The sequence below is a fragment of the Anguilla rostrata genome, chromosome 1 (assembly GCF_018555375.3).
Source record: "Anguilla rostrata isolate EN2019 chromosome 1, ASM1855537v3, whole genome shotgun sequence".
Classification (NCBI taxonomy): Eukaryota; Metazoa; Chordata; class Actinopteri; order Anguilliformes; family Anguillidae; genus Anguilla; species Anguilla rostrata.
Genome location: NC_057933.1, coordinates 69,936,710 through 69,949,152, shown reverse-complemented (window position 1 = coordinate 69,949,152; position 12,443 = coordinate 69,936,710). Strand labels below are relative to the sequence as shown.

General features: G+C 48.3%; 1 protein-coding gene across 2 annotated transcripts; it reads right to left on the bottom strand.

Moving 5' to 3' along the window:
* Positions 1-252: 252 nt before the first annotated feature.
* On the bottom strand, positions 253-12,273 carry LOC135233242 (U4/U6 small nuclear ribonucleoprotein Prp3-like). 2 transcript variants are annotated; one of them, XM_064296596.1, is made up of 17 exons: positions 12,167-12,273; positions 10,064-10,218; positions 9,625-9,755; positions 8,525-8,683; positions 8,101-8,181; positions 7,064-7,338; positions 6,858-6,976; positions 6,466-6,653; positions 6,123-6,289; positions 5,461-5,543; positions 4,595-4,738; positions 4,151-4,250; positions 3,789-3,902; positions 3,220-3,338; positions 2,311-2,391; positions 1,721-1,779; positions 253-1,398 (listed from the first exon to the last, which is right to left on the bottom strand). In XM_064296596.1, the coding sequence occupies exons 2-17, from the start codon at positions 10,206-10,208 to the stop codon at positions 1,249-1,251; spliced, it is 2,115 nt and encodes a 704-aa protein (XP_064152666.1). In that variant the 5' UTR covers positions 10,209-10,218; positions 12,167-12,273; the 3' UTR covers positions 253-1,248. The 2 variants fall into 2 exon arrangements, with proteins under 2 accessions (XP_064152666.1, XP_064152661.1); XM_064296591.1 differs by lacking the exon at positions 12,167-12,273 and adding an exon at positions 11,376-11,564.
* Positions 12,274-12,443: the final 170 nt, after the last annotated feature.

Sequence of the window (12,443 nt, the reverse complement as noted above, 5' to 3'; positions counted from 1 at the left end):
CATTATAAATACATGACAACAATAAATAATTGTTTCCCGTGCCTGTCCCATCCTCTCCAAAACATTACACCGAACATTTCATTGCACAAACCATACAGGAGGAATTTCACATATAACAATCATTTTACATGGAAGAATAATCCAGAATGAAACCACATTACATAAAACATTTATTTTCATGTCTCCAAATTAAGTAAAAAGATGACAAATATGATAAGGCTTGGAAATAAACAGGCAAACAATACAATTAAAAGCCTTTAAAAAGTTTGATTTTATTGTCCTGTGTCAGCTCACAATATCTGGGAAAGAAACAGGCAAACAAATTCAATTTAAAGTCTTTCAAATGTTTCTGTACATGTGTCCACTCCCGATATGTACACATTTACAGTGATTACCAGTGTGTCAGGAAGTCTAATGCCAAACAGGGACATTAAAACAAAGACGATTTAAAAAAGAAAAAAAAAGAACATTCCCTATTTAACAACTCACTTCTAAATGAAATGGTTTATTTGGTACACTGATAAAGTACACTTTTAAATTTGGTAAGTGTTCATACGACTAATGTTTACACATGACTTAAACTAATAGCCAATCATTTAAGACCCAGCAGGGACAGCTAGAGAAATGTGAGCTTGTATGTATTCTGTATAATGCTGATATTCTCTTGACAGAACAATACAGTATGGAGTTGGATTCAATTTTCCTTAAGTACAATGAGGCAAAAAGCAAAAATTTAGATACATAACACTAACAGACCTTTTGCCTAAAGCAACAGCATTACAAGGATATGGCACCACCACGTGGCTACACCAAGGCATTACAGCCAGTTTAGTTTGGTACAACCGGTGACAGCAGGCAGTGCAACACGAGCATAGGCAGGAGGACAGTCCCATCAGACAGTACACGAACACTGACAGATACGAAGGCCTACACTGCCAGCGACGCACATAGGGAACACTGTATGCTCATTCACCATCATTACAAACGCATCATATCACTATTTCACATATTCGGGAGACACACATTTAACCCGCAACTCAATGTGTCTACCTCCAGCTTCTCCTTGCCCCTGAAGAGAACGCTGGATTCCAGTCCACTCACGCACATCAATCATACACACCATGACCCACATAAGCACAGCCCATAAAGGTTTGGGCTTCGCACGCACGCACACCCACACTCTCTCGGTCTCTCGGGTCAGTCAAAATGGCGCTGTACACTGCTGCGGTTCAGCCCGGCCGGGGCCCCTCAGTCGTCGGCAGACTCCAGCACGCTCTGGCTGAGGGCCAGGTCCCAGTAGTGTTCCGTGCCGTGCTTTTTGAAGTGCTCCCTGGCCATGTTCTGCGTGGGACACTGCTTGAACTTCACCTCCCCAAAGTTGCGCTCCTTTGTCGTGCCCTGAGACACGGGGAAAGAGGAGGGGAGGGTGAGAGGGGAGAGGGGAGAGGAGACCCCAGGCATTCAGTACGGCAGTGAGGTGTGGCCAGAGGTGGAAAGTCCATCCAGGGGTCATAACGTATATGTCCTGACGTGAAGAAACACCCACGAACCCAGCCAGCTGATTTCACTACTTAAGTTCTACCTCCTGGCTGAAGAACTGCGCCAATTAGCAAATCCAAGTGATCGGAACAAAATTCTGGGGAGGACTTTCACTTTTTAAACCTGGATTTTCCACCCCTGGGTGTGGTGCTGTTGACTGCGCTGCCTGTTGAAAACTTACCTCCCAGACGAGACTGCACTTGTTCTTTTTCAGTCCTTCATCGTCTGAACCGTCAGGGTCTGTCAGAATGAGAGGAGTAAGGGCATTCATTCAGTAACCCTTTAAGGCGTAAGATCACAAATGTGTGATTAGAATGCTCTTTACCGAACATTCTAAGGCTAACGTAACAATCGCCGCTGGTAACTGAAAGCAATGGTGTTCTACAACACAGACTTTGAATTTTGAAATAGCAGGGCCTAGAATAGCTAAATACCCAACCAGGAAAATATGTGCACTGGCTTCTACAGAGTAGCTACCGTACAATGTTACCATGCGCTAAGGTGTGCACTCAGTGTAAAAACTGTAATAAGACTGCATGATTACCGTTACCATCTATATGGAATATAATGGAATTCATGTTGCTATTTTCAATATCCCTGACCACCTAACCTCTTCGCGTGACAGTTTGCTTATGGAGCCCCAGGCCGTGTCCTCTACGGAGGTGTGACTGGAGTTTTCAAACATAGTCTACAAGAGCCACTGAATCCTACATGGTATAACCTTTACAATAGCAGTTCAAAGAGAGGACAGGCAGGCACGAGCTCTCTCACCATCTCTTTTGGAGCTGGTACGTTCATCCCACTTGATTCTGCTGAGCATCAACTTCTTAAACTTCTTCTGAGACTTGGGACCTGAAAATGAAAGGGAAGCAGAGAGTGGAAGAGATGGACGTAAAGGAACAAACACAAAACACCTTAACTCTGGGACCAAGCACACACACAAAACTTACCCACTCTGCTAAATTCCCACTTCTGCCCCTTAATGTGCTCACTCGCACTACCACAAGTAGACCCCACTCAGAACAAGTTACCTCTGATGCTATACAGCAGTATGCAGAATGGCTGAAGTCTGTGTGCTGAACTGCACAAGGAGCAACCAATTTCCTTACCAGATCTTACCACCTCTCAGGAAACGCATGAAAGGGAGGGGCACAAGCATACACTCTGTCACTGACTTGTCATCCGATACCACGTGATCTCTCCCGTGACCACTGTTGGCAGTGTGGTATCATGTAAAGCAGGAGGTGTACTTAATACTGCCGACACCTCTGTGTACCAACACTAGAGCTGTATTGAGTGTGGTTAGTTATGTACACCATACACCGTTTGGCTCTCACGTCTTCATCGGGGCGTTGGGATGTCCTCATTAAGACCCGAAACTACGATCACCAGCACCCTCATGTAAAATTACAGCGTGCGTGTATTATCTATTTTTTGTGGTTAGTTATAAAGTGAGTGAAACAGGAAGTCTCAGAAGACACTTCTGGGGCAAAAGACCTGCTCATAAATGCTAAAGGATGACATCCACACCATCTGTCTGAGCAGAGGACATTCTGTGCAGGCTGTGCGCAGGTCTTTTTCTTTGCTCTGACGAAACCGAAACCTTGCATCAGCTTGAGAACACCATAGAACGTTAATTATATACACGAGCGCAGGCAGCTCTGTCTGCTCCCCACTCACCTCCCTCCACCACCACGATGTTGGCATCTCTGTGGAGGACCACGGTGCCCGTCAGGTACAGCTGACCCGCGTTGGCCTCCACCTTGAACTTCTTGGATGGGCTTGTCAGGTTCCGGATCCTAAAAAGGGCGGTGGAGAAAGACAGACACGCATCATCAACCATGCGATGCTCTCGCTCCGCAAATGGGCACGAGCGACAAGGGTGGAGTTATGGGGGGGGGGGGGTCTGGGGGGGTTACAGCCCAGCCAATATTACAAAATAGGCCAAACAAACCTGCCAATAATTACAGCAGGATGATGAGAAAAATTGTTTCATTATAAAGACAAGGATTCAATGTTGTGACTGGTATATACTGATAAGTAGCCCGACATATTTTCCCCTTGGAATTGACCAGAAATGATAATATCACAGCTGTTGTTTAAAATGTTTTCTTCCAGGGAGCATGATCCCCCAGACCCCCCTAGAGGGTTGCAGTTCTCGGTGTCAATGCATTTCAACCCTGCCAGTATTCAAGCTAAAGTTATGCCTTCGGTCAGCGTATTGGTGATGATCTCCTGCGCAGCCTCACCTGTACACGGCCACGTGAATGCCGTGGCTCAGGTCCTCCTTCAGCTTCTTCACCTTCTTCTCCTTGCGCTGCTCGGTGGTCAGCTTGCGCGCGGCGTTGGCCTCCTCGTGGGCCCTGGGACAGCGGCGGCAAGAAAGTCACGTCTGAGTGGACCCAGCACCCGAGACACAGGCAAACGCAAGGGGGCAGGGGGGGGGTACATGCAACCACGAAGGCACGAACATGCGATCGCAGGAGGACGGACACATGATCACGTGATCACGGGGGGGACAACATGCAGTTTCGGGGGAGGGGGGGGCAGGACATACAACCACAGGGGGCGGACACGCAGTTTCAGGGGGGGCAGACACGCAGCCACTCACTTCTGCCTCTTGGCCATCTGTGCCCTGACATGGGCCTCCACCTTGGTGGGGTCTTGCACCGCCTCCGTGCCCAAAACCCGCATCAGATTGGAGATGCGCACTGCGGGAAGATGTGCCCAGTGTTACAACAGCCCGCTCAACCCACAAACCACCCTGCATTTTTTACGCTTTCCCTTTTTTGCAAAGTATTGCATACGTACGCACGCACAGACACATTTAACTATATCATACATCTGCATGGACTACTCATTCAAATATTCAATCTGTCACAAATAATTAAAGTTACAACCCATACTTTGTACCTTCTCATAGTTAAGATTTCAGTGCTTTGGAGTGGTTTATCCAAACTTGCATTAACGAGCAGGAACATGGGAGTAAACTCAGAAGACTGCAGGGCACGGTCCTGGCACCTGTAACGGCCCGCGAGGACAGGGTGAGGCCTACCTTTGGGCTCGGGGGGAGGCATGAGGCCCAGGCGCACTTTCTCCTGCAGCTCCTTCTGCCTCTCCCTGCGCGTCTGCCGCCGCAGTTTCTTCTGCTCCTTCTTGGTGAGGTACACGCCCAACGTCACCGGCTTGTCCGTGTCCACTGAGGGGGACAGCAGGCAGGTTCACGAACTGACTCGGCCGAGTATAGTCATCACACACTGATGCCATGACTCAGACTGCTAAAAGACGGAGCCTGAGCCTCAATGCACAGGACACGAGTGCAGAGAGACTCCCCATCCTTACTGGATGGAGTGTAGCAAGGGGTAAGGAACTGGGCTTGTAACCGAAAGGTCGCAGGTTCGATTCCCGGGTAAGGACCCTGCCGTTGTACCCTTGAGCAAGGTACTTAACCTGCATTGCTTCAGTATATATCCAGCTGTATAAATGGATACAATGTAAAATGCTATGTAAAAAGTTGTGTAAGTCGCTCCGGATAAGAGCGTCTGCTAAATGCCTGTAATGTAATGTACTGGTTCTCCTGCCCCTGTTCCAGCACCATGCGACGATGTCAACTCATTCTCTATAACTCAGCCGCCCTCTCACACACACACACAGACTGACACGTGCTTTAAAACCCTCTCCCTGGCGTACTAGGCCTCTTCAGATTCACTCCCCATTATTCCATCTCTCATTGTTCCCTCATCTTTGATCCACATCCCGAGGTCCTTAATCAGTGCTCATCCTAGCGAAGGCCTGCGTATTCGCAGCCAATCAGAACAGAGTCGCCAAGGTTACTTGCATCTAATTGAATACCAGCTGTAAACACTAATGGTGGTCACTGACATCCCAAATTGATTGACATGTTACTCAGCAGACAGTTACCTGGAGGGCTTATCTGGGCAGGGTGTTCCACCAGGTTTGTGACCCCGTGCAACTCAAACTGCTCAAATGTGGTTGCAGGAGTTCTGAGAGAGAAACAAAGATATTAGTTACAGGAACAGAGATATCAAAGTCAACCACATCCTGCGAGGACCCAATGACCTCACACATTCTGAGTGAGTACCTTTGAGTGGTCATAACTGCTTAATTCACAACGTAATGTTGGACTATCTCACGCTAACAGGAACAGTGCAGTGGAGCTTTCTTATGCTAACAGGAAGAGCGTAGAGGGGCTCTCGTACGCTAACAGGAAGAGTGCAGTGGGGCTCTCTTATGCTAACAGGAAGAGTGCAGTGGGGCTCTCTTATGCTAACAGGAAGAGTGCAGTGGGGCTCTCTTATGCTAACAGGAAGAGTGCAGTGGGGCTCTCTTATGCTAACAGGAAGAGCGTAGAGGGGCTCTCGTATGCTAACAGGAAGAGTGCAGTGGGGCTCTCTTACGCTAACAGGAACAGTGCAGTGGGGCTCTCTTATGCTAACAGGAAGAGCGTAGAGGGGCTCTCATATGCTAACAGGAAGAGCGTAGAGGGGCTCTCGTATGCTAACAGGAAGAGTGCAGTGGGGCTCTCGTATGCTAACAGAAGGAGTGTAGTGGGGCTCTCTTACACTTCGACGTTAGAGGGCAGGATGTAGGAGTCCCACCACTCGATGGAAGGCACATCTCTCTCGCCCAGTTCCTTTGTTGGGGCGATCAGGGCCAACTTTGTGGAGGCTTGGATACCAGTCTTCTTCGCCGCCTGGGCAATCTCCATCTGCAGCTTCTCCAGCTGAGCCTGGGGGGAGAGACCAAATCCAGAAAAGGGTGGGGGGTGGCCAGTTAATCATTTTATGCCTTAGAACCATAGTATCAACAGCTCCTCAAGGCTAATGCACCGGTGCGCTCGTTTGAGACGGGTTGTGTAACGTGTGTTTGCACAGACGAAGGCTTCTGAAGGCACGCGCAGCGGACCTTGGTGCGGATGCGCTGGGCGATCTTCTCGAAGCGGCCCTGCTCGTGGAACTTGAAGCCCTTGCGGGGCCGCTGGGCGGGCGCTATGTTGACGCGCTGGTCGAAGTAGGAGGTGGACTCCAGGTCCTCCCCCGGCCGCTCCTTCAGCTGCTGGCGGAACTGCTCGCGCTTCACCGCCCGGATGTTGGCTGAGATGGGAGGAGCCAAATGAGACAAGTCACAAAGGGGGCGGAGAGAAAGAATCCACAGTAAACATTCCACATTGAGGCAGGGTCTAGAAAAGGTCAAACATATTCAAATTATTCCAATAAAGGAGTGTGTGAAGGAGGAAGGTGGAGACAAGAAGCACTGAGAGGAAGTGTGTGAGAGGAACAGTGCAGCGGAACGCGCACCTTTCAGAGTGGGCATGCGGTGTGTGAGCTCCACCTCCTTGCCGCTGGCGTCTACAGTGCGCCCAAGTTCATCCAAGATCAGGGGGGTCGGCTTTGACACCTCCCGAGCTTCTGCTTTCCTGGGGGGGGGACAAGAACATGCACTCAGATTAAACGACTGCTCCTGAAGTGGTGAACAGAAGTCAGAAAGGCGGGTGATGACTCACAGGGGAGCGATGCCCATGGCGTGCAGGTTGGCGAGGGCGACCAGGTTGTGCGACCCCGCGCCCAGCGCTCCCAGGATCCCCGGCTTCAGGGCCAGCTCGGATTGGATGCGGACCTGCAGCTCGGCGGCCTTGCGGGCCTTCTCGATGGCGTCGTTCATGAAGGAGGCCGCCTGGTTGGGGGCGATGGACTGGGACCCGAGGGGCGGGACCGCCGCGGAGAGGGAGTCGGACAGAGAGGCGGAGAGGAGCCGAGAGGCGGGGGACTCCGGCTGGGGCTGGTGTGAGAGAGAGGGAGAGAGACAGAGAGAGAGAGAGAGAGACAGACAGAGACAGAGAGAGGGAGAGAGACAGAGAGAGAGAGAGAGAGAGACAGAGAGAGAGAGAGAGAGAGAGACAGAGAGAGAGAGAGAGAGAAGGAGAAGAGAGAGAGAGAGAGAGAGAAGAGAGAGACAGAGAGAGAGAGAGAGAGGACAGAGAGAAGAGAGAGAGAGAGGAGACAGAGAGGGAGACAGAGAGGAGACAGAGAGGGAGACAGAGAGGGAGACAGAGAGGGGAGACAGAGAGAGGAGCAGAGAGAGGAGACAGAGAGAAGGGAAACAGAGGAGACAGAGGAGACAGGGAGACAGAGGGAGACAGAGGGGACAGAGGAGACAGAGGGAGACAGAGGAGACAGAGGGAGACAGACAGAGAGAGAGAGACAGACAGACAGACAGACAGACAGAGAGGCCAGGCCAGAGGAGAGAGTTAATCAAGCAAATGGTGATTACAGCACGGGTGTCACACTCACACTGTGCTGTCAAAACAGGCGTAAAACCTTGTCAATCTGACAATGGGGCTGATTAAATTATGCTCGACAGGTAGCAGAGGACAGCAGACATCCAAGCCTTCGAAACACAGATACCCAAGTCACGTCTCATACAATCACATCATACACACACACGGCAGAAATCTGTGAAGAAAGAGGGCTCAGTTTGAGTGAGCGCACAGCAAAGACTGCACAATGCCTTAAGGTAGACAGTGAGGAGTGCTGATCTCACCGGAGGGGCTGGAGCCACAAAGCTCAGCTGCTTCTTCCTCTCTGCGATTTGTTTGGCCGCCGTCTCCATCATCTGTTTAATCTGAAGACAGAAAACACAGTGAGCTACTGTACAGGTTACAGCACAAAGAAATGTGTACACTTTCAAAACAATCAAAGTAAAATGAAATGCTCCTGACAGAAGATTTTTTGAAAAAGGTGAAAATACCCCCACCCATCAAAACCGGACATTCCTTAAAATAACTGCCCCAGCTGGTCGTTCACACTGCTCTGCAGTCATACCCCTGTGGAGGATGGATACTTATTACCACCCCAGAGAAAAAAATGACCCAGTACCCTCTGTGCCACATTCCCTCATGACTGAGGCTGTTTAAGGGACTGATTGGGCGTGCGCTGCTGTACAGGACACGATCAGCAGGACTTACCTGCATCTTAGTGAGCATGCCCGGGCTCTCTGCCGGGGGCCCCGGCAGCACCTCGGGCTCCTCCACCTCCTCGAAGCGGGGCACTCGCTTCCTCTTCACTTCCCCCCCCACGCCAGCAGGAGGCTCTCGACCGGCCTCGGTGTCATCTCCAAACACATCCTGATGGGGACCATTACACACAGGAGGGGGGTTTATATCTGAACTCAGCGGCAATGACTGACAACAGAGCAAAGAAGACAAATTCAAGCAGAGTGGTTTCGAGTGTCACCCAATTCATACATATTAAAACACAATAGCTAGAATAAGCACTTATACCAAAAGTACCAAGCCCAAACTCATACTGCATTTTGTCTTACTGTGCAGTGTCTATAACTACTGAGATATTGAACAGTAATTAATCTAGTGATGCAAAATAGCAACTTTCAACATCTCAACGAACGTCCAGTTGGAAAGAACAAATTTTAGATATTAATAATAAAAGGATCTTGGGGAATATCAACTAAGTTTGAAATGAGTTAGGTCACTATGATACTTATTGAATTCTGTCAACTCAAGCAGAAACAATTCTATAGCAGACCAAAAGCACTTGCTAAAAAAGCCAGTAACAGGCGTTTACAGCCGATGAGCAGATGTGAAAGTAAAAGCGTTTCATCGATTTTGGAAGACGAGCACCAAGTTTCTCTGAGCAAAAGTGATATTTCAAGGCCTACATCCCTACAGGGCCTGGGGCGGGGCTGATGTGGCTGCCGCTAGGAGGCAGAACTCACGTGAATGCATCATTAACCTGAGCTCAGGCAAATTTAGAGCTTTCCCCAGGCCAGAGGACAAAGGGCATAATCGTCAAATGCTGTGAATAACTTTTTAAACCAGTGTGGCTGCAAAATGCACCTTCGTGATTTCCCACAAAATGTTTAAAAGATCATTTATGATAGAGTTAGCATGGAATGACTCCATCTCGCAAACTTAGCAACATTCAACCTTATATAACTGAGTCTGAATCTGAACTACATAACTTCTGTGAGCTTGTTAGATAGTCTTCCATTGATCATATATAGCAAACAACATCATGCACAGTAAATAACCCTGCCCACAGGTCCTACCTTCAGGTCTCGCTTGCGCTGTCTCTCTCCCCCAGCCTTGCTTCCTCGAGAACTACGGCCCTCCTCCAGCGCCTCAAACAGCCTCTCCACAAAGCCCCCGGCTGAATCGTCCAGGAAAGGGCGGAGCTGGTCTGAGGTTCGAGTCACAAACACAACTGAGCCACTTTCACCGCAATGCCATTTTCCCACAAACCATTCATTTCCTGCCCACCATGAGGACACAATCCCCTCACAGCATGATGTAAGGCTGGCATTCTCTCTGCCGCTGCACCTGGATTAGACAGTCTTATCTAACCCAAGCACAGGCTGAGACGGTGTCTATCAGATTGAGAAAAATCAGGTGCGGCAGGCAGCCTATGCTCAGCATCATTCACTATTCTTTATCCAGACTGACACAATCATATGAATTAGTACCATGCGAAACCCATGCGATACACACCTGTGGTCTTCCTCTTGTCGAGGCCCTTGCCTACGCAGTGCAGAGCGGCCTTGACGACGGTGGGCTCCGGGAAGCCCAGCACCTTGTTGACCGCGCGCTCCACGCACGGCCGAAGCTCCTCCACCTCCCGCCTGGGCAGAGACATGCTGAGGGCTCTGCAGACATACACAGCGCGGAAAGGCTAAGCTCACATTCAGAATGCAAAGAACACATATTAACGATGCGTACTCACTGGGGGCGCCACGTCTGTGAGACGTAAATACACCGCGCTCACTTAATGAAGGCAGTGCATTAGCATACGTCCCCCCACTGCATAGGTATAAACACAAGCGCACTTGCAGGAAATGAGATGTAGGGCAGTGGTAACCAACCCTGTTCCTGAAGATCGACCATCCTGTAGGTTTTCATTTCAACCCCAATTTGGCACACTTGACTAATTAGCTAATTTAAAAGATCTCTAGCTGTTCAATGAGGTGTGCTTTGTTACGGTTGGAATAAAAACCTACAGGACAGTAGCTCCCCAGGAACAGTGTTGGTTACCACTGATTTAGAGGATTCTCGGGGAAATATTAAGCATTTTTTATGGCTGCCAAAGAGCGATTTAAGAACATTTGCATGGGAAGCTTCAGAAGAATAATGGCGTTTAGGAAAGACCACGATGGGAAATGAGAAAAAATTCAAAAATTTGGGGAGAAAAATTCAAGCGTCGGGCAACATTTCCCAAGTGATGGTTGATTTCTCAAAAGAAAGTATAGGGATGGCCACCATAAATAACAATACATGTAGCTACCTAAACATAATCGCGTAGCACAAGATCATCAACCAATTAGCCAACCCGGACATTTCCTGCGCAGTCGATACGTTTTTGTTCAAGTGAAATTACTTTAGCTGCACCCGACTAAAGATGGCCACATCAAATGTGAGTTTACCAGCACGAGTGATATCGAGCTGCTATTTAAAATGTTAGTTAACAAACTTTGTTATCGATACCTAGTAGGCTTTTCGATTGAAGTCAAAACATAGCAAGTAACTGCCAACGGCACTAGGTAGCTGGTTACCAACAAACTAGATGTGGCTGAAAGTGACATCATGTCCCCGACTAAAGAACGTTAGCCAAAATAAAAACAATTTCATTTACACGATGCATTGTGTTCTACGAATACAAACCGTAGCACAACCAGCTAACATTTCCAACTAGCAAGAGCTCCTCTTTCCACATTTACTTTAGCCGCCTTGTTTTCCCTTCTCTCAGTTAGCTAGCTAACGTGCATTCCTCATGTTCGCCTTACATTAGTTTGTTTGTAAAACTTACCAAAACCGACTAAACCTGAGCGGTCGCTTGGGAACGATGGTCGAACTTGAGAACTGTACTTTAAAAATAAAAGCAATCAAAATAGTAAATTTTTCCAACTAGGCAATTTGTTCGATGAGCCACGAACTTTCCGATCACCTCGCAACTGGAACGTTCAACCGGGTGCAACCGGAAGCGGAAACCGTCTCATGACGTCGCTCGACCAATCAGGGCTTTCTTAAAACGAACATTTTTCGACAACTTAAACTAAAAAATGAATGTGTTTTGACCTACTACTAATAGTACACCTATATTGTGCTGCTACGGATTTATGTCTAGTTACCACGTATTGCTATTACTAGGGGATGATTTTAATGTTTCACTATTTTATTTTATGAGTAGGGTCACCAGTTTGTCTCCACCATGTGACCTGCAGGGATTTAAACTTGTAATTCAATGGTTATCCTCCAGGGGTCCCCATAGGCACTCTAACTGTCCAGTCAAGCGACTAGTCGTACAATTGAGTTTCTAATTGAGACGTTTATAAAAAATTTAAATAAACTAAAAAAAACTATTAGTTCAGCTACTACGGGAAAGAATCAGGAAGGGACGTGAACACAGATGAGGGCAACATAGCTCAGGAGGTAAGAGCGCTTGTCTGGCAATCGGAGGGTTGCTGGTTCGATCCCCCGCCCTGGGCATGTCGAAGTGTCCCTGAGCAAGACACCTGACCCCTAATTGCTCTGGTGAATGCGAGGCATCAATTGTAAAGCGCTTTGGATAAAAGCGCTATATAAATGCAGTCCATTTACCATTTGGATGGAAAATTTAATTCTACGAAAAGCATGTCTTAGAGCCAGTGGTCCTCACTCCAGGTTCTGTAGAGCCACATGGCCTGCTGGGTTTTGGTATTCTGTGTTTGAGAAGCATAGCAATGGATCAGGTAAGCAGTTGATTACAGTTTACTCAGCGTCACCTGTTTTCTTGGGACTGAATCAGTCACTGGTCTTAAGGAGAAAATAAAAACCAGCAGACTATGTGACTCTCAAGGACCAGAGCTGAGTATTTCAGCAGTGAAAAGAAAAATGT